We start from the raw sequence: 21,379 nt of genomic DNA, 5'->3' as shown, positions 1-21,379 counted from the left end.
AATATTAATTTACTTACACTTCGTCTGGGAATTAAATTCCAAGACAAAAGGAAAAACCTGCAGGAAGTAAAACTGTAAAGTGTTCCTCATCACTGCAAAATCACTCTAAGAATAGAATTCTAACCATGTAACGGTGTCACTCCTTCAGTAAGCCAATCAGCTGGTGACGCCAGAGACGTTTTGTCACTGGCGTCACCAGTCTGACTGTGGCATGGTGATGCATCAGCAAACTGATGAGTCTAGACCAGCTGGTAAAAAACCTTACAGACATTTCACAGCTTACTGCAGACTAAACTCCAGGTGTTGCTATTAAACTCAAAGAGCTATCATGAGAATTATTTTAGGTCCTGCTTGTTGTCAGCTAAGATCCACTCACTATTTGAAATTTAATACCCAAATCCAAATGACTTTCATCTGGAAAATGCAGAAAAGAATTATGGTAACAATGAGATCCACATACTTTCATTGTTTGAGGCACTGCTGAGAGGAGAGGGGACAGGCGAACACTCTATCTGATAACAATAATGTCAATCAAAATGATACAGGCCCAAGACTAAGAGCTAGGCCTCTGAAGCCAACTCTAAAAGTACCTTGACAACCTGAGCTGAGAGGATTATCCTCATAATCTCCACCACTATCAGTCTAAATCTGGGACTGGACCCGTTTGTGGTTACACCAGTAAATCTGAGTCCTCTTGTGAGGCGATGTGAGGAGTTGTGCAGTATTCACTTACAGCCACTGTCCACTTTATTAAATACACCAGTTCAACTGCTTCTTAATGCAAATATCTAAACAGCCTGTCAAATAGCAGCAACTCAATGCATTTTTGTAGACATGGTCACGAAAACTTGCTGAAGTTCAAACTGAACATCAGAATGAGGAAGAAATGTGATTAAAGTGACTTTAAACCTAACATGATTGTTGGTGATCTTCTGGGATCTTCCCACACAACCATTTACAGAGATCGTTCTGAAAAAGGGAAAATATCCAGTGAGCGACAGTTCTCTGGGTGAAAATACCTTGTTGGTACCAGAGATGCACGGCGAGAGTTTAACCTCCTAGGATGGTTTTGTCAAACACTATAAAGTCACAATAGCAAAGAGAAATGAAAAATGCATGCCATGAAAGAGTTTGGGTTTTAGGAGGTTAAGTTGATAGAATGGGAGCAATAACTCAAACAACCACTCAATACAAAGAAGGTAAGCAAAAGGGCAGCTCTGAACAGATAACATATCAAACCGTGGAGCAGACGGGATATAGCAGCAGAAAAGGACAATGTTTGCCACTACTGTCAGGTAAACACAAGAACCTGAGGCCAAAATTCATACATGATAACAACCAGAAGACTCTCTCTTTGGATGATCTTTGGATGGATGCTATGTAAATTTATTAAGAAAATGAAATTATAGCAAATTAAGTCAATGCACAATTACAGGCTTTAAAAAAAATACCCCCTTTTAGTGAAAACCATTACTTTCTTTGTAGGTCCACGTGTTTATCTAATGCAGTGGTTCTCAATTGTGGTGTAGTACACACTTTTCATCAGTGATTGGAGAAAAGAGTGAGTTTGGGATTGTAAACACCTTTTCCCTAGCTTCTTGAAGTTAGACATGCTATGAAAAGTTTGAGAACTGCTGATGTGATGTGTGTGCCATGCCACTTCTCGGCAAAATATCCTGCAGTGCAACAAATCAACCACAAGAGGACATCTCTGCCTCTAAAAAAAAGGAGCAAGACATTTGGGGGAAAACCTAACAATTCATATACTGAGCTGCTGTGAATGTAATTACTACTAATATTAACCTGCCTCATAAAGTTGTGGAAGGTCCATTAATGGCAGACTTCAGGATTCGGTTTTAGCTCATATCCTCGCACTAAGATTTGGCCATGAAAGAGTTAAGGATGGAGCGATGTGTGCTGCTGGCTGGTGGGTGAGAAATCAAATACTTTCTCAGCAACAAGAGCACAGCATGACTTAGATGTTTCTGAGAGACCTTGAGCACAGTTTCAACTCACTTCAGACACAGCAGAGCCTGAAGAGGTGAGTGGACTTATTCGACATACTAGTCTAGTAGCTGAGATGGCCACCATCATAAAGACTGAAAGGCAAAAATCACTTTAATTTTTCCTGCTAGGTCTTCACGTTTGTATCCATTTTTCTCCCCGTCATATAGATATTGACGGGGAGAAACAAATTCTATACAGATTTGTTACACTGTATGCGATCATTTGTCACTCGTAACAAGTTTATGTGTATCCATATCTAAACCACTGATGCATAAAAAGAACACAGACTTACGGGAAAGTCTATCTGACAAGTGTTATAGAATTGCTGAAAGAAGAGCGGCTTGATATTAGTAGTTGAGTGCTTTGTTTTTTTATCTGTACTGTTTTCCAGACCCTGGCCACTGAGAAAGATGAGAAGAGAAGACACACCTCTTTTAAAACAGCACTCAAATCCCGGCTTAGGGAAGAGTGAGTCCTTTTCTCCCCCCCCCCACCCCTCGCTCATGTCTATCTCTCTGCAATGTGGTTAATGGCTTTCTCTTGTGTCATTGGCCTCCCTGTCAGATGTGACATTGACAAAGAACCAATTTGGGGACTCAGTCAGCCACAGCAGTGAGGTGTCTGAGAAACTTTTTTTTGAACGATAAAGACAGCAGAACATAGCGAGCTGAATCTGAGATAGGTGTGCGAGTGCTCAGTTAATGGCCTCCTGAAACCTCCTAGGGGTCTTACACAAGTAATAGGAGATGATACATGTTTCCACATTATAGTGCTTTTAAATCAGACTCACAAATACGAGGGTGCACAGACCCACATTAGCACAGTCCAGTGCGAGAACCATTACAATACTCTTCACATTAGCGTCTAATAATGCTGCCTGCAGACCAACACCACTCTCGGACATTTGATCCAGTGTTTCCAGACACACGATCTGAAAGGTTCTTACGATCTAGAACAAAATGTTTTCCTGCGCTGAGGAGTCACAGATAGATTGCAAACATTTGTAATTTAAGCGACAGATTGATCACAGTGTAGCGGTGCAGTGGAAGTTAGCTGCAGGCATATTCATAGTAATTTGCTAAATATCTTAAAATTATAAATACAATTAGTTTTATTAACGTAAGGAAACAAACATCAATCTACTTTAAAAGATAAAACAATGAATCAGTAAAGCCTCCATTAAAAATTTAAATATGCAGTGGTGTAGTATATAATATAGACTCCTAATCATAATATGAATATATTACATGCATATGTATCTGTTGCTTTTTTATTTTAAAAACCTAGCAAACGGATATGATCATCATCTTTGCTTTGAACTCACAGTTCATACAGGGGATCAGGCTGACTACATAAGCCTCCCATAAGAGAAAATAACCCTGGATCAGGTAACTGTTTTATCAAATGACATCAACACAAATCGAGACAAGGGCACGCTGATGTTAGAATAAATAAATAATAAAGAAAAGGCCCATTTAACCTCAAAAATCTTCTCAACAAACATATCTGTCATTCTGTCACGAGCTGTTCATTTATGGGTTTAATTGACAGAAAAACAAATGAATTAATAGAATATTGATGCTATTGTAGATATAAGCAAACTGATACTTAACCAAAAATGGCTCAATCTCTTTACATAACCTTTGAGTTATGATCTTTTCAAATACTTTCATAACATTAGAAGTTAAAGTCACTAGCCTATAAACATTGTCTACCTGAGGACAAACCTTTTCTGGTGCTCAGAAATTGTGCCACACCTGTTTTCAATTGCTGTTATCTAATAAACACGTGTGCAACAGCATCAGAATTGAATAATATGAAAATTATTTTAATGTACTGCCAAAAAGCTCAGTCTGTCTATTGTTTTAATATCTACTGAGTAGTGACGGAGGATAGTGACTTATGAAAATATGAAATATCAGGAGGGGTCCAGTTTTTTCCAGCACATTCATAAGACTGTGAATTAATGACTAAAAAGGACTCTGGTGGTTATACAAGCAGGAGTCTGTTTTCCTCTCGCCATTTCCGTGTGTGCACACCGTACAGTAGGTGACACACAGCTGTGTGTTTGTATCAGAGAGCATGTGTTCCCAATGGACAGAAAGCAGAATAGTGAAAAAGAGCAGCAGGCTATGTCTGACTTTGACTGAAACCCTCCCTTTGTTGACGGCCAGTTTTAACACATTCACAGTACTAGTAGCACTGCCAACATTATGCCACTGGCTCCTTTAAATAGAAAGAGATGGTAGACTCCTAAACTGCAGACAGCATCTCTTAAGGTATCGCTGAATCTGCGCATACCTTCTTTAGAATCCAACTTGAGATGACGACACGTTCAGATAAGGCTATGGCTGTTGTGCAGATAAGGTAAGCACAACAGGTTAAATGGTTGTGAGGTTGCTATGGTGTAAGCTTCTTCTTTATCTTCTTCTGGCTGCTCTGTTTATGGGTCACTACAGCAGATCATCTGTCTCACCAACCCTCTGCATGTCCTTCTTCACTACATCCTCAATCTTGTCTCTAACTTTGTCTCCAGACTGCTCGACCTGAGCTGTCCCTCCCACTGAAAAACATCTTACCATCTTCTAAGTCTTCCACTTCCAGCTTCCACCTGCTGTCCTTTTGTTAATGCCACTGTGTCCAAACCACATCATAGCAGCTCTCACTATCTATAGAAGGCATAGGTGTAACAATTCTCCAAAACCACACGCCATTTTTTTATTCTCCCCACAGCCGTGATTGCATGATCATGATTGGATCATACAGCTTTTACCAGAACAGAGTGCTGTAGGCTTCAGCAGCTCCAAATGGGTGTCAGTGTATAGGACCACAGCAGCTTTGAATGAGAAAGTTAACTTAAGGAAATCATAAGAAAGAGAAACAGGAACCTGAAAGGAATCCAAATTGATAAAAATAGCAAGTAAAAGTTTAAAAGGGGAAGAATCCAAAATTCCAGCTGAAAGTGGTTGAAATATTTTTTAAAAAAAGAAAAAAAAGCCTACATCTCCTGTTAAATAAAAGTAAACAGTTCAAATTTTGTTAAACAATGAGTAGATGTTGGTATTATTACCCAAAGGTTAGGATTAAATGTACTTATTATAATGGATATTTGGTGTGCTAGACTAAACATAATAGCCAAATAGTAAGCAGGCCAGCCTTGTGCTTTAGAACAGGTGGGTTTAAAAATTATTTTCAGGGTTTTGTGCAGGTTAACATGTCCAGGTTTCAGCAGTAGATTTGGATTGGATGCCCCATTCATCAGTTACCACATTCTAAATATCATTACTACATATTAGACCATTCATTTTGTCTTTATTAAGTACACTTTAGTATAAAAGACTCATCTTACTGTATTTACTTAAGTTATTTCTGCTATAAATATACAGTTTTCACTTTGAGAAAAATAAGAAATGACTGTGAGTCAAAAAAGAAAAGAAAAGAAAAGTGATTCTTGACTTATTGACCCATAATCTGGCAAACATATCTCTCGTGAATGATAACAAGTCATTCTGAGAACATTTTTGTCACAGGGTAGGCGCTGCAATCAATGTTTAACAAAGAAATATATTTTTATTTATTTATCCAGATTAAGTCTCATTGGGAATAAAAATATATTTTTCAAGAGAGATCTGCAGAAGATGTCACCAGAAGTCGCAATAAATAAATAACTAAATAAATCTGAATATAATGTAAAACGCAGAGTTGGTAGAATAACGTTCTAAATCATGGCGACTAAATTCTATTCATCAACATAAAAAAGTCTATGGGGGCAAAACGCATTCAAACATCGCCAGTCATTTTTTGGCAGACATGTTATAATGCAAATGATAGAATTACAGAATTGGCCCGCACGGATGCTTTTTTAACCCGTGTTCTTTTATCTGAAATGACAGCAGCGTCAAACGCGTCAAATGACAAACAGACATGAGAGCAGACTAGGAACAAACATGAAGGACATTCACGCATTTTTGCATCTGAGTGTGTAAATCCCACTGAAGTGAAAGCTACTGAGCCCAAAACAACGCAAGAAACAAACAAAAAACTTAAGCAGTGCTGTTAGTAAAATGTGGCTCAACAGATTTAATCTATAGAACACATTTATCCAGTAAATAATCTGTCGCAGATAGAGCATACAGACAGACGATTTTAAACCGAAACTATGGACCAGTCTGTGTGTTCAGCATGAGCTCCCGCGGTGACCTAGAGAGCCCCCTTTACTCCGAGTTCAAGCTCGACTTACCTCGTTAACCCATCGACCTTTCCGGTAAATCCTGGGACAGATTTTCCTCAAAAGCCACCTCGCAGACCCGCCCCCTCTTTTGTCAGTCATGCGGTGCAGATGGCGTGCATAGGTGAGCGGTCAGGTAAGCAGAGTGCAGAATCGGTCAGATTTAATTTGATCTCCTATCAGAATGTAATGTCGTGTAAGGCGATGGACATGCAGACGCTATTAAAAAGGATGTAGGCCAGCTTGAGGCCGGCCTGAGGTCAGGTTTAGGTTGAACTTTGGTGCTAACGTTGTTGATGGTGTTGTTTGAAGGCAGCATTCATGGCTGTTTCAGAATCAGAATCAGAATACTTTATTGATCCCTGGGGGAAATTATTTTTTGTTACAGTGCTCCATTTTAAACCAACATTAAGACAAGACAGACAATACGCTAACTAAGAATAGTACAATATATACATATATATACATACATACATACATAAGTCACTTATAAATAAATATTTGGAAAAGAAACATGTGTAGCTGTAGCAGCAAACAGTGTGTTAAGTGGATGCGTTGTACAGGGAGATGGCCACAGGCAGGAATGATTTCCTGTGTCGTTCAGTGGTGCTTTTCGGTAATCTCAGTCTCTCACTGAACGAGCTCCTGTGACTGACCAACATGTCATGGAGTGGGTGGGAGGTGTTATCCAACATTGTCTTTATCTTGGACAGCATCCGCCTCTCCGACACCACCTTGAGGGAGTCCAGCTCCATCCCCACAACATTGCTGGCCTTACGGATCAGTTTATTAAGTCTGTTGGCATCTGCGACCCTCAGCCTGCTCCCCCAGCATGCAACAGCATAGAGGATCGCACTGGCCACCACAGACTCATAGAAAATCCTCAGCATTTTCTGGCAGATGTTGAAGGACCTCAGTCGCCTCAAAAAATAGAGACGACTCTGGCCCTTCCTGTAAAGTGCTGTGGTGTTTTTAGCCCAGTCCAGTTTATTGTCAATGTGTACTCCAAGGTATTTATAGTCCTCCACAATGTCAACACTGACCCCCTGGATTGAAACAGGGGTCAAGTGTTTCCTGGTCTTCCTGAAGTCCACGATCAGTTCCTTGGTCTTTGCCACGTTGAGCTGCAGATGATTCTGCTCACACCACGTGACAAAGGAGTCGACCACAGCCCGGTACTCTGTCTCATCATCCCTGCTGATGCATCCAACCACCGCAGAGTCATCAGAAAACTTCGGAAGATGGCAGGTCTCTGTGCAGTGGCTGAAGTCTGTGGTGTAGAGGGTGAAGAGGAAGGGGGAGAGGACAGTCCCCTGTGGTGCCCCTGTGTTGCTAATCACCTTGTCAGACACACACTGTGGGAGACGTACATATTGTGGTCTTCCTGTCAGGTAATCAACAATCCAGGACACCAGAGAAGCATCCACCTGCATCGCTGCTAACTTATCACCCAGGAGGGTCGGCCTGATGGTGTTGAAAGCACTGGAAAAGTCAAAAAACATGACCCTCACAGTGCTCGCCGGCTGGTCCAGATGGGTGTAGACACGATTGAGCAGGTAGATGATGGCGTCCTCTGTTCCGAGACGAGGCTGATAAGCGAACTGAAGGGGATCCAGATGTGGTCTTACTATGGGTCGCAGCTGGTCCAGGATGAGCCTTTCCAGGGTCTTCATGATGTGGGAGGTCAGTGCCACGGGCCTGTAATCCTGGGGGCCACTGGGACGAGGCGTCTTTGGTACAGGGACGAGGCATGATGTCTTCCACATCACCGGGACCCTCTGCAGACTCAGACTCAGCATAAACAGTTTATGAAAGACTCCACACAGCTGGGGGGCACAGGCCTTGAGGACAAGGGGACTCACTCCGTCTGGTCCAGCAGACTTGCCTGAGTGAAGTCTCCTCATTTGCATCTCAACCTGGTATTGAGTGAAGGTGATGGGTGGGGGAGGGGTGTCAGGAATCTCACAGGAGGCAACATGTGAAGAGAGAGGCTGGCACAGTGGTGTGGCTCTGGATTCCAGGCTGACTGCAGGTGAGGTTGTGGGGGTGGGAGCAGACACTGTGGTGTCGAATCTATTGAAAAACAGATTCAACTCGTCGGCTCTATTCTCACCTCCCTCAGCTCCCCTGCTGTTGGTTGGCCTGAATCCAGTGATGGTCTTCATGCCCCTCCACACCTCTCTCATGCTGTTCTGCTGGAGTTTCCACTCCAGCTTCCTCCTGTAATTGTCCTTAGCCTCTCTGATCTTGTCCTTTAGTAACACCTGGACCTTCCTCACCTCCTCTTTGTTGCCCCCTCTGAAAGCCCTCTTCTTGTTGTTGAGGAGGGCTTTGATGTCCTTAGTCACCCACGGCTTGTTATTTGGGTAACAATGAACAGTCTGAGCTGGAACAATGGAGTCGGTGCAGAAAGTTATGTAGTCTGTGATACACTCAGTAAGCCCATTGATGTCCTCGGCGTGAGGCTCACAGAGTGTTTCCCAGTCGGTCACCTCGAAACAGCCCTGTAGTTCCGCTATTGCCTCCTCTGACCACCTCCTAACAGTCCTGGTGGTCACAGGTTCCCTCCTCACAATTGGCACATAGCGGGGGGTGAGGTGAATCAGGTTATGATCTGACCTACCAAGTGGGGGGAGGGAGGAGGAGCTGTATGCATCCTTGACGTTAGCATACAGTAAGTCTAAAGTTTTCTCTCCCCTGGTGGGACAGTCCACATATTGTTTGAATGTTGGTAGTGTATTGTCCAGTGATACATGGTTGAAGTCACCCGAAATCACAATAAAGGCACTCGGGTGCTGAGTCTGTAGCCGAGCTATGGCAGAGTGGATAGTGTCACATGCAGCTGTGGGGTTAGCAGAGGGGGGAACATAAACAGCCACCAAGATGACGTGAGAGAATTCCCTGGGTAAATAATACGGCCTGAGTCCAACAGCACACAGTTCAGTGTCCGGGCAACAAATCCTTTCTTTGATTGTTATGTTGGCAGGGTTACACCACCGGTTGTTAACTAAAACAGCAAGCCCACCTCCTTTACGCTTACCGCTAGCGATGCTGTCCCTGTCCGCCCGAACAGTGTGGAAGCCTTCCACGGAAGCATTCTCATCGGGAATGACCTGGTGCAGCCATGATTCGGTGAAACACATCAGGCTACACTCTCGGTATTCCCTCTGACTCCGTACCAGTGCTGAGAGCTCGTCGATTTTACTTGCCAACGATCGCACATTTCCCATCACGATAGACGGCAGACACGGTTTAAACCTCCTCCTCGCTTCGAGCCTCCGCTGTCTCACCGTCACCTTTTTTCTTCTCTTCTGTCCTTGACCTCTGCATCCCCGATGTGTTTTCCTCCAAATTTCAGCTGGTACTTCTGCGGGCCCTTCAGCAGCTGCTGTCTATAAAAACATTCGTCTTTATGTATATTTTATTTCATGTTCATTTAACTTGATTAATTTTAATATAATTATTACAAAGACTACATCGTAGGTCATTCCTCTATTTAACTCTGATATATGGGCGAGGGCAGTTTAGCACACTGAACATTAGGCTGTATTGCAAGCACAGGCCAGGTCCTGCTGTAATTTGTGCAAAGTCTGCCAAATAATGCATATACTTAGTCTTGTCTTTCACACTTATCAGTTTTTTGTTTATTCCTTTCTATACACAAATATGTTGCCTTTAGTAGTTTTTGCTTACAGGTAGCCCTGAAAAAAGAAATCACTCAGAAATGAGGAATCCCAGTTTAATCCTCACTGCCCTTCGTTGTGAAGCACTGAACTACAGTTTTTTTATGAAACAAAAGCATGGGTTTCATCTAAATTATTTAGGTGTGTGTGGCAAGAGAGGAAGTTTAATGATTCATGAACCCATCAGCCAAGTGGCTTTGAGTCTTTCTTTCCAAAGTGTTGTTGTAGAGCCATAAAGGCCCACGGTGATGGTGATGCATTCAGGATACTGTGTGTCCTGATTGATGAGCTTCCTGGAAACACCCTGGCAGAACAGAAGCCGCCTCAGATTACAATGTACCACGCAGTCTTTCTCTGTTGTTGTTTCACCACTACAATGATAATCAAGACACTGTCTGTTAGGTCACGTTTTTGGTTTGATATACTGTAAACAGATTGCGTGTATATACTGTAGTTAAAATAAGGGATTTTTTTTTTCAGTTGTAGTGTTGATGAGAGCTAAAAGAGAATCACTGCTATTCAAAAGAGGAGACAAAAAAGAGGAGTTTATTTTAACAGAAGACTTGCATTCCTTTCATATCTGGTTAATGTTGTTGAACTAACTTAACTAATGGAAGTTATTCAAAATTCTTTCAACATATGTCTGGTGGGGATTTAATGAATTTTATGCAGGTCTGTTCATTATTTATATCAAAGTATAGTACACACAATAGTGTAGTTTATTTTTATGTAACTTGTAACTTTACAAGTCTTCAGGTCGACCCACTCTGATTTGCCTAGAGGTGTGTGTGTGTGTACTAAAGTCCCATTTTTGAGTGCACACTAATTAAAAAAAGAAAAACTTCTATGTGAGTTCTTAATATAAACAATTGTATTTCTCAAAAATACAAGACAAAGAATGCTCTTTAATTTGAAATTCTTGGTTACAAAAGTGAAGAAAATGTCATTTTCATTCAACTTTGAGAGGAAGTTGTACCATAAAGTCTCAGTACGTTATCTAATCTGAATTGAACAACGTTCACGAGTTTCCAGATGTTATTCTAAATATAACTGAGAAAGTGTTTTTACATATATGCATATTTTTCAATTTTAAGACCCACTTTGTAGGGATGTACGTTATCCTGGAGGAGTGTGATAATTCAGCCCAAGTTTAAAATATACTAAGAGGCATTAAAAGCACAACAATGCAGCATTTTCATACAACATTTATTCATAAAATGACTTGTAATAATTCATAAATAAATAAATACATGCATATCTAGAAAAGTACTTGATGAATGAAGAAGCTATAATTGCACCGCAATCACTATTGAGCAGAAAATATCGTGAAAATTCGATGACTTAATATTAATGTTACTGCAGTTAATAATGATATTAAATATTACTGCATTGCGCTGACTGCATTCCTTTATATAAGAGGTGTTAAAAACATCATGCATGACATGAACTTTAGCTTTTAACATTTTAACAAACAGTTCACTCAGAACTCTCTAGGTGGTGATGCTGTGCAATAGTTGGATAATGAAACAGAATAGAATAGAAATATCCTTTATTGTCCCTTACTGGGGAAATTTGGGTGTTCCAGCATCAAAGTGACAGGCAGATGGAGCACGCAGATTCAAAAAACAATTTGCAGCATAATGAAAAAAATACAGTACAGTTAGTAAGTTATTAAAAATTAAAAAAATTATTAAAAACAGAAAAAGAAAAAACTGTGCAAATAAGAGCAGGGATATTAACGGCTATAATGTAACTATAATATAAACAACTTATTGCGTTTGTTGGGCGCAGTGATAGTTATAAAGTCTACCTGCTGCGGCGAGAGAGGACCTGCGATGATGAATGCCCTGTCCCCAAACACGTGCACAGGTAGATTTCCCTGTTTACAAAACACCACACAGTAGTCAGAGCATTTAACGTCCTGACAAGTACTGCAGACCTCCTTTGCACTCTACAGTCAGAGACTTCAGACGCCGGCCATTTTACTGATGCTTCTGGTCTCTTGCAGACATGCCTCGTCAATTTCTAAAGGTGAATCTGAGTGAGGTGGAGGAGGAGACGCAGTTGCTTGCAGAGAAAGTATATGCATCGGCATTAAAAGAAGAAGAAACCAAAAATGCCTTGTCGATGTTCACGATGCCTGAGGACTGCCCAATTGGCCTCCAGCAAGCCAAAGACCATGAACTGCTTAAGGAGCTGGCAGAGCAGCAGTCAGAGGAGACACTTAAGAGGTAAGTCCTGCTTGGACTCTGAACCGCAGATCAGTCTGTTCATGCAAGCAAAATTATCCTAGTATAAAAAACAAAACAAAAATCCCTTTATAAGACGTATATTTTCAGTTTTGCTTATTATTTATGTGGTGTTAGATATACATGAGCCAAGACTTAAAGTTTTCAGTCTGCTCCTTTTGATTTTTCTTTTGTGGTCTTGATTCTGTATGATGTAATATAGTCTCCTTAGGCACACAGCTCTGACTGTTAGCACTGAAGCCACACCCACCTGTTATTTAAATCTTTTCTTTTCCATAAAAATGGAAGGTGGGGGTAAAGGGGGATGAACTAAAACAGATTGTGCAAAGTTCAAACTGTAAATAATGCAAAGCGGCTCTGTGGAGTCTAATGATATAAATGTGAAGTTAAAACTGAGCATAATAGGCCCCTTTTAATGAGTCATCTTACCATGATTTTAGGTAAAGACTCGTTCATTTAAGTGAGCTTTGCACCAAATGCTAATCAAGTTGCTGACTTTTCAGGAGGAACAGCCTGAGGATGATTCGTTCCAAGTCACTTTGCCTACAAGTCCCAGCCAATGCAGATTGGGCACGCCTAGTGACACCATTCATGTCCCCCAGTTCCACCAGCTCATCTGTGCAGGAAAACTGCCCTGATTATCAGAGGGTTACTATTAGTGGAGATTACTGTGCTGGTGTAAGTACTCTCGTTGAAAGTGCCAACTGGTGTAGTTACATACATATACATCCCATATGTAATATTTTGAATTTGAATATTAAATGGTAAAAAAAAAAAAAACTCAGACAAATGTGAAATGACAATATCTTCAAATTGAATGTAGCATGATTTAAGTGTGCAGTATCCAAAAAATCGAATTATTGGAAGTAGAGACAACTGCATGTCTTCCTGCCACCCTCTGAAGGAATTAATTCAAAATCTTAAAAGTGCAAAACTGTCTACATTTTGAAGTATAAAAGATGAATTTAGATGCCAGTCAAAGCATTGTTGCTTCAAAATCTAGCAGCCAGTCACTGCACAGTGTCCCTCCATGATCCAGTGTAGCCTTCACTATTACTACTATTGGATTAGACTTGAATTTATGTTTAATGCTCATCCTCCTCTCAGATCACACTGGACGACTATGATCAGGCCGCCAAAAATCTGTTTAAAGCTCTGCTTCTTCGAGAGAAATACTCAAAGCTAGCCTATCACAGATTCTGCAGAACGACGAGCAAGTTCCTACGAAGTGCTCAGAACACGACCTGGAGCGAAGAAGATGAGGTCCTTCCAGGTATGATGTACGAAGCTGAGCTGTATGTATAACAAAATTTAAAAACATGCTTTGTTCTAATTTATATGAAAGTAATGGAAAAACCTTTGCGACCACCAGACATGTGCCCATGTTCAGAAGCTGGGGAGGATCCCTACTGCATGGACAACATCCCCAAGGATCTAAATTATAAACTGAAGATGAAGGATGGGATAGTTTATGTGTATGATAATGAAGAGGCTTTCAAACAAAACCAGCCTCATGACCTTCCTTACCCAGACTTGGAGACCTTTGCTGTAGAGCTGAGTCATGTGCTTGCCATGACTGCAGATGGACCCACGTAAGTTTCCAAAACAATTATGCAGACATGCTGGTTGAAAACCCGGTTATCATCCATTCTGCACTTTTTAGAGAATGAACTGAGTGTCACTTTCAATTTTCAGGAAAACCTACTGTCATAGGAGACTAAATTTCTTGAGTTCAAAATTCAACCTCCATGAGATGCTCAATGAGATGGCTGAGCTCAAGGAATTAAAACGTGTGCCTCACAGAGATTTCTACAATGTTAGAAAGGTTAGTATTCCATCTCTGGGAAGTGAGGCAACCATTACATTTGACTGAACTTTAAAGTGAGTGTAGATACTAAAGCATGCTCTGCAAACTACCCAGATTAACCTGCAGCTGTTATCATTTAATTGCTTGGCAAAAAGCACTTTGAAGAACTTCTGAATGTGACAGCAATGTCGTTTGTAGAGGAGGCAGAGCCTGAAGCCTCAGGGGAAGCTTCACCAATTACACCATCCAAAGTAAGAGCTGGTTCTGCATCTTTGGCACAAAGTGAAGCACATTTTCAGTGCTGCTGCTCCTTTTGTCACAACAGAGCATCACCTCCACTCTGAGATCCATCTGGAAAGGAAAAGCTAGTTGAGGTGGTTCAGACATCTGTTTTAGTTGCCTCTTGGATTGCTGGGCCTGAATACCTTCTGAGCATGCCCAACTGGGAGGGGTTAAATATAGGATATTAGTGCGTGCAGACTGAACATACGGTTTCTTTCTTGCAGGTGGACACGCACATTCATGCAGCTGCATGCATGTCTCAGAAACATCTGCTCACCTTCATCCAGAAGACGTATCAGACTGATGCAGAACGTGTAGTTTTAGAAAAGGGTGGACAAAGAATGACACTCAAAGAGGTTTTCCAGGACCTCAACAAGGACCCCTATGACCTTACTGTGGACTCTCTCGACGTACATGCTGTGAGAAATATTGTCTATTCTTTTGAATTCAAATATTCCATTAAGACAATATATTTAAGAATTTCAGATTTTGTCTTTCTGCTGCTTGCATCATTCTGGGATTCTGAATCACACTTTATGATTTATTACATTTACAGGGGAGACAAACCTTCCACCGCTTTGATAAGTTCAATGCGAAGTATAACCCAGTGGGAGCCAGTGAGCTTCGCGAAATCTTCCTGAAAACTGACAATGTTGTTAATGGAGAGTATTTTGCTTGCATCATAAAGGTACTATCATCATTTGTAGCATTTCATCAATTTCAAGACGGAGTGATGCAGAGAAAACTTGATGCACTCTTCCTCTCACCATTTTTTTATAGGAAGTGGCCCGTGGCCTGGAGGAGAGCAAGTATCAGCATGTAGAGCCACGCCTGTCCATCTACGGAAGGTCTCCTGACGAGTGGTACAGTCTGTCCAAGTGGTTTATTGACCACAAATTATACTCTCCAAACATAAGGTGGATGATTCAAGTGCCCAGAATATAGTAAGTGCTTCATGCTGAAAATGCAGGCTTTTAATGTAAATGCATTTTGTGAAATCTAAAATTTACTTTTATGTTGCAGTGATATTTTCAAGCTAAAGAAGCTGATACCCAATTTTGCCAAGATGCTGGAGAACATATTCCTTCCTTTGTTTGAGGCCACAGTCAACCCACAGAAACACAAAGAACTTCACATTTTCCTCAAATATGTAAGATTTGTTGTACCAAAACAGATCTCAGCAAATATTATGAGGATCAGTTTTGCACAAAAAGATGTACTTCATGTCTTCAAAAGATGCATTTATGTGCAGTATAATAATAGTTGAGTGATATAGCAGACTATACTGTAGTGGTAAGCAGATGCACCCATTAGGGCAATGAAAATATAATGACGCATCAATATGAAAACATGTCTTTATAATATAAACTGGCTTCATAAAATGTAAAATTGTTCAGAAATACACTGTATGGGCAAAGGTATTGTGTTCCACTACTTAATATTGAAGTACAGGTGTTTTTAGTCCCATTGCCACAGGTGTATAAGCTCCTGTGGGTGTAACCTGCAGGTGGCCCAGTACGTCTGTCCATATATTGCACAATATAAAAATAACTGACTGTTGATTGGTAACATTTGTGGAAACAAATGACTAATAACCATTTAATATTAATACCTGCCGGGCTTCATTAAAAAAATCCCAGCAGAAAATGACTGTTTTTGTGGATGCAGGTGTCTGGCTTTGACAGCGTGGACGATGAGTCCAAACACAGCGATCACATGTTCTCCTTCAGGAGCCCAAAACCAGAACAGTGGACTTCAGTTGAAAATCCTCCATACAGCTACTACATCTTCCACATGTACGCAAACATCATAGTCCTCAACAACCTCAGAAAGTAAGTATCATTCCCCAGGTACGGTGAAGTATCAGAAGCAGGCAGATTGAATTTACTTGATGTCTGCTAAATGGGTGACTCAATATAAGTATATGAAACCCAAGGTAATTCAGAGTTCTGCACAGAAAGGGAGAAAAATGCAAAGACAGTTAAAACATGTCAACTATATGTGTATATCATGATATAAAGCTGTATTACTCTACCCTGTAATGATTAATCTTTAGATGGGGAAACACAGACAAGAAATTAGGGTTAAGATGAAGTTGCAGACATGCTTTAAGCCCCAATTTAAATGTTTTATCTCAGATGTACAGAAAGGTTGTACCAGCAGTGAAGACCATAAAAAATAAAAGCTGATTCATTTTTTAATATTCTAATTTTGGAAACGCACAGACGGCTTAAGAGGTATCTGCCCTGCCGAATAACTGACAACTCCTTTGTGTGACAATAAGAATACTTTTTTCTTTCGTAAACACATAGATGAAGGAAGACTTGACATGGATGTAGGACATGTTAGACCCTGACCTAGCAGTGTGTGTCCAGCCCTCAAAAGACAGTTTATTCTGTCACTTTGTATAACTGTCAGTGGAAGAGTGACTAATAAATTACAGGAAAGCCAGTTCTGAACTACTTGATGCTTAAAGCTGATCGGCACTCGGTGTGATGAAGATGATTAAATGCTGTTATGTGATGTTGCTTATTATACTCTTCTGCGTCTTGTATAGAGAGTGTGGACTGAACACCTTCCAGTTCCGTCCCCACTGTGGAGAAGCTGGATCACTCACTCATCTGGTCTCTGCCTTTCTCACTGCTGACAACATCTCACATGGACTCAACCTGAGGAAGGTACTCACGACTGTCCCGAGTTATAAACCAGTAAACCACAAAGCATTGCTTATAAACTGCAGAATATCCCAAAGGTCACCGCTATAGTACGGACTCCAACTCACTCAGCATTAAGATAAAACACACAATGACAGTGTGTACATTTGTGTGTTTTCCCATCTTTCACGTTCACGAGCAGCACCTCTGTCAAACTTCCTACAGAGCCCAGTGCTGCAGTACCTGTACTACCTAGCCCAGGTACCAATTGCAATGTCTCCACTCAGCAACAATGGCCTGTTCCTGGAATACTCCAAAAGCCCGCTAAAAGACTTCCTGCACAAAGGTCTGTGTGTGTCCCTGTCCACAGATGATCCCATGCTGTTCCACTACACCAAGGTAAAAAAATAAATAAATAAAAAATCTACAGGAAACTGTGTTTTCAGGTCATCATTCAGTGATCCAAAACCATTGTTTGCCTAACTAATACAGTATTTGTTATTTTGATTCATTTCTGTAGTCTGAATAAAGCTTATCTGCTATTTGTGTATCCTCTGAGGAACCACTGATGGAGGAGTACGCCATAGCAGCTCAGCTGTGGAAGTTCAGCACCTGTGATGTGTGTGAAATAGCCAGGAACAGTGTGCTGCAGAGTGGGTTTTCTCACCAGGTGTGGTCACATCCTTCATTTGAAAAAAGACAACATAAATTCTGTCTTAGCAGGCATTGGTCAACTCACACAAGATCTAATCATCCTTTCTTCCACCTACTGTTGTGATTACTTTTGCAAGGATAAGATGCACTTCCTGGGAGAGAACTATCTGAAAGATGGACCCGAAGGAAACGATATCCGTAAGACCAACGTCGCCCAGGTCCGGATGGCCTACAGACACGAAACGCTGTGCAATGAACTCAGCTTCATTGTTGATGCAGTGAAGGCTGAATCTATGAATTCCCACAGCGAGTAAAGAGGACCTCACATTTGACAGAATCGAAGCATGTTGCACTCTAAGATATCTACATTTACCTTTATTTATTTATTTATTTTGTAAAAAGTGCCTCTGGCTGGCTGTGATGGAATAAAAACTTCAATAAAACTAAAACTAAAAGAGCAATACTTAACTAATTGCAAATTAATAGCAGATGGGTTTTCTAAAATTGAATTGTAAGGGACGATGCTCAAGTATTCAAAGGCAAAGCTGTGGAAGCCCACAAGATCTCATAGAAACTTTTCACAGCCCATATCATACATTAGAGTTACCAATGAGAGAACAAACAAACAGTTTGCTTAAAACAAGCTTCAGTGACTTTTAAAAAAGCTTGAGAGATACTGAAGAGTAAAAACTAGAATAATGTGGATTTAAGAAGTGGGTAAACCTGCAGAAAAGCTGCTATTATGAGTTTTTGTTGTGTAGAACACCAAACCCGTATGAGTATTTAAAATCATTTTATTACAAACACTGCCCTCCAGTGGCTAAAATGCACCATTTAACAGAATACAAAAAGAAATCACGTTACAGCCATTCTGTCTCTTAATTTAACACAAATCGAGGATCACAAACAGTTTCTCATCAGAATAACGTTTACTGTGCGTCGTCGCCCACTTCTATCCTCTCATCTTCCTCAGCAGCTTTCTTGGTTTCTGTAGGGGTCTTCACACAGATCCACTCTTCTGTCTGGATGTACTCTTTCTGCTCTTTCACGTCTGACTTCTGAGAGCAACGTCTTCTGTTTTTTATTAACAGATGGACAGGAAAAAGATGTAATAATATGCAACAAGAGAAACTTTATTGTGTTTTATGTATTATAAAAAAAAAGCTCTTACAATTTGAGGTATGTCAGGATGATTGTTATAAGCAGAAGAAGCGCACAGGAGCAGAAGATGAGCACAGCTTTTCCTAAAATATGAAACATGCACACTGTTGATAACGAGGCCTTTGCCTGTCTATTAGTCTTGTGCTGTGTTAACTGACTGTGACAGAGTTCAGATTACGAGTCCCATACCTGCAGTAAAGCTTTGTGAGCTGCTGGCAAAGCGGGCTGGTTCTATCTCACTGTCGAGCGTTTCAGGAGTCGAGGAGGAAGATGTGGATGGTGGTGTTGTGGTGTGGTGTGTGTGACCCACACCATGTGTGCTCTTCAAAGGACTGTCAGTTACTTCATCCATTCGTTGTATCGCTGCATCTGTGCAAAGATTAGACGATTTTCAAACAATTCTGATTATTTTTTCTTTTCTTTTGTACTTCCTCCTGTTTGAAATGATGATTATGTTTTGGAAAGTGCTAGGAGTGTATTGTATGTATTTGAAAAACCTTCGATAAAAATGCTCTCCAATGTTTTTTTTTTTTTTTTTTCCCCATCCTAGTTATGTGGAATATACTAAAATGCTGCTGAATACAAATTAAAATCCAATGCGAATACAATAAAGAATCAAAGTTTGTGTTAAGAGTATTCATTAATACTAATGTATTCTTATTTACATAGACTATACAGCAGACCTGTTTTATTCTTTGAATAACAAAGCTGTGAACAGCATGCACAATCACTTTTTAAATATCTTTTGTCTCTTCATAAGTAAAATGCAGGTGCAAAGTTACTCACCTGTCTCGTTGAAGCAAAACACATCAAACTTTTGTTTTACGCTGGCTCGCCAGGGCACCAAGCCGCTCTTATTCCTGCCACAGCTGGGAATTGGGTGGATGCGGGGAATGACTGCGAAGTGTTCATCAATCCATCCAAACCTGAACAAAATATTACATTAGGTGCTCCTCGTTATATTACTCAGAGGTGATACTGAGGTGATTTTTTCTCTCACTTTGGTCTCACCTGCATGTTTCTAAACCTCTAGAAAGAGCTTTCTGTACTTGTGCTTTTGAAGCAATGTTCAGTCCAAAGGACCAGCAGAGCCTGCGAGCTTCACTGGCATTGAAAGCATACTCAGGCTGGTTGAGCTCATTTAAAGATGTGACCAGCATTACTCCTGCAATACTTTGATTGAATCCTGGGGAAACTGGAAAAAGCATATTTATATTTACTATATATGGTAGTACAATAATCTATATATATATATATATTTGTACATATTAGAAAATATGTGAAATAACTTACCTCTGAGGTTCCTTATGTCAGTCATTTGAACAGACAAGGCTGAAGTAACGAGCAGCGCTGCTGGGAGGCAAAGCCAGATGATGTTCATGACTGGTCAGAGTAAAGACAGATGAATGCTGGGTATCACTGCTGCTGCAAGGTTTATGTGTCTCTGAGCCAAAAGGCACGGTTAAATAGAGGTGATCATGCTCACTGGGATGTGTGGACTCTGTCACTGCCAGAGAATAACGGAAAAGGAAGAAGGAAGTAGTGCACATGGGTCAGATCAAGAGCCATCCTATGTTCTGGGAGCAGGGCTCAGGAGACGATAAGTAATACATCAAAAACACTAATCTGCAGAAATTCAGTAGAAGGGGAAAAGCAGTGCACACGTGTTCCCATTCAGCATTTTTAATGTGAAATGTTGTTAAACTTCAATAAATAAGTTATGTTTTCAGGTTCAACTGCAACCAGTATTTTTACAGGCACAAATATATATATATATATATATATATATATATATATATATATATATATATATATATAATATAAACACTCACATTTACTTATTAGAATTCTCTTTTGAATCTTATTACATCGAAAAAGAAAGTTTATTAAAATAGTTTGCTTACTCTCTTTGCACTGAATAGAATTGCGTACAGTTTTGTTGTACTTTTTGTGTGATGAAAATAAAGAGTCTGTATATAGTAATTCTATTCCATGATTCTGTACAAACAATATATTAAAAGGATAAAGTGAAAGCACAAAAGGTGGGATTTGCAGTAGAGTTGTGAAAGTTTCTGAAAACCATGATGTAATACACTCGAGAAGAGATTCTCTTCTGTCCTGATGATTTCCTCTCTCTGGGAAATTCTCCATCATGTGTGCGCTTATTATCTTTGGTCTCCTCAGATGAGCCTTTGGCACGCGGCCTCCTATTTCCACAAAAACATTTCTCCGCAAGCCCCGATGGCAGGAAATGACGCAGAGCCTGCTGACGAAGATGCAGCAGGGTTTTTGACAGATGTGAGGTGACACTCTGGATTAGAGCAAGAATGCTCATCGTACATATCACCTCTCTAAGAGTGGGGTTTGCATGTCCTTAAAGTTGTTATAGAATTAAACTAAATTAGACTATGAGACTTTCAAATGGGAACACAATAGAATTTCCCAACAGGTCTTGGTGAGAGAATTTAGACATTTTTCCAGCAAAAGTATCCTGTGGCCTCTGTTTGCACAGTTGCATCTGAACAAAGCATGGTCTAGTTTTGCAGTGTGGCTACACACCATCACACCACACACCTAACGCAGACCCTGTAACCATAACTATAGCCCCTTAACTTTATTGGCTATTACATTCTAACCCCCAACCATAACTCTGA

The 21,379-nt window shown here is 40.5% G+C and overlaps 2 protein-coding genes across 2 annotated transcripts; one reads left to right on the top strand and one right to left on the bottom strand.

The window, feature by feature from the left end:
- The first annotated feature begins 2,010 nt into the window (after positions 1-2,010).
- ampd3a (adenosine monophosphate deaminase 3a) lies at positions 2,011-18,399 on the top strand. The gene is made up of 16 exons (XM_085269794.1): positions 2,011-2,041; positions 2,399-2,475; positions 11,927-12,149; positions 12,671-12,845; positions 13,275-13,440; positions 13,540-13,759; positions 13,863-13,992; positions 14,481-14,675; positions 14,813-14,944; positions 15,037-15,200; positions 15,280-15,406; positions 15,925-16,088; positions 16,814-16,934; positions 17,136-17,309; positions 17,470-17,580; positions 17,702-18,399. The coding sequence occupies exons 2-16, from the start codon at positions 2,418-2,420 to the stop codon at positions 17,876-17,878; spliced, it is 2,337 nt and encodes a 778-aa protein (XP_085125920.1). The 5' UTR covers positions 2,011-2,041; positions 2,399-2,417; the 3' UTR covers positions 17,879-18,399.
- Positions 18,343-20,177, bottom strand: lyve1a (lymphatic vessel endothelial hyaluronic receptor 1a). Its single transcript, XM_085269795.1, has 6 exons — positions 20,019-20,177; positions 19,737-19,920; positions 19,512-19,651; positions 18,915-19,094; positions 18,736-18,808; positions 18,343-18,638 (listed from the first exon to the last, which is right to left on the bottom strand). Exons 1-6 carry the CDS (start codon positions 20,104-20,106, stop codon positions 18,494-18,496), a joined length of 810 nt encoding a protein of 269 aa, XP_085125921.1. The 5' UTR covers positions 20,107-20,177; the 3' UTR covers positions 18,343-18,493.
- Positions 20,178-21,379: the final 1,202 nt, after the last annotated feature.

The sequence above is a fragment of the Mchenga conophoros genome, linkage group LG1, assembly GCF_057382185.1.
Source record: "Mchenga conophoros isolate Kocher_MC1m ecotype Shallow Benthic linkage group LG1, M_conophoros_male_GT1.1, whole genome shotgun sequence".
Lineage (NCBI taxonomy): Eukaryota > Metazoa > Chordata > Actinopteri > Cichliformes > Cichlidae > Mchenga > Mchenga conophoros.
This window is presented reverse-complemented; position numbering and strand designations above follow the sequence as displayed.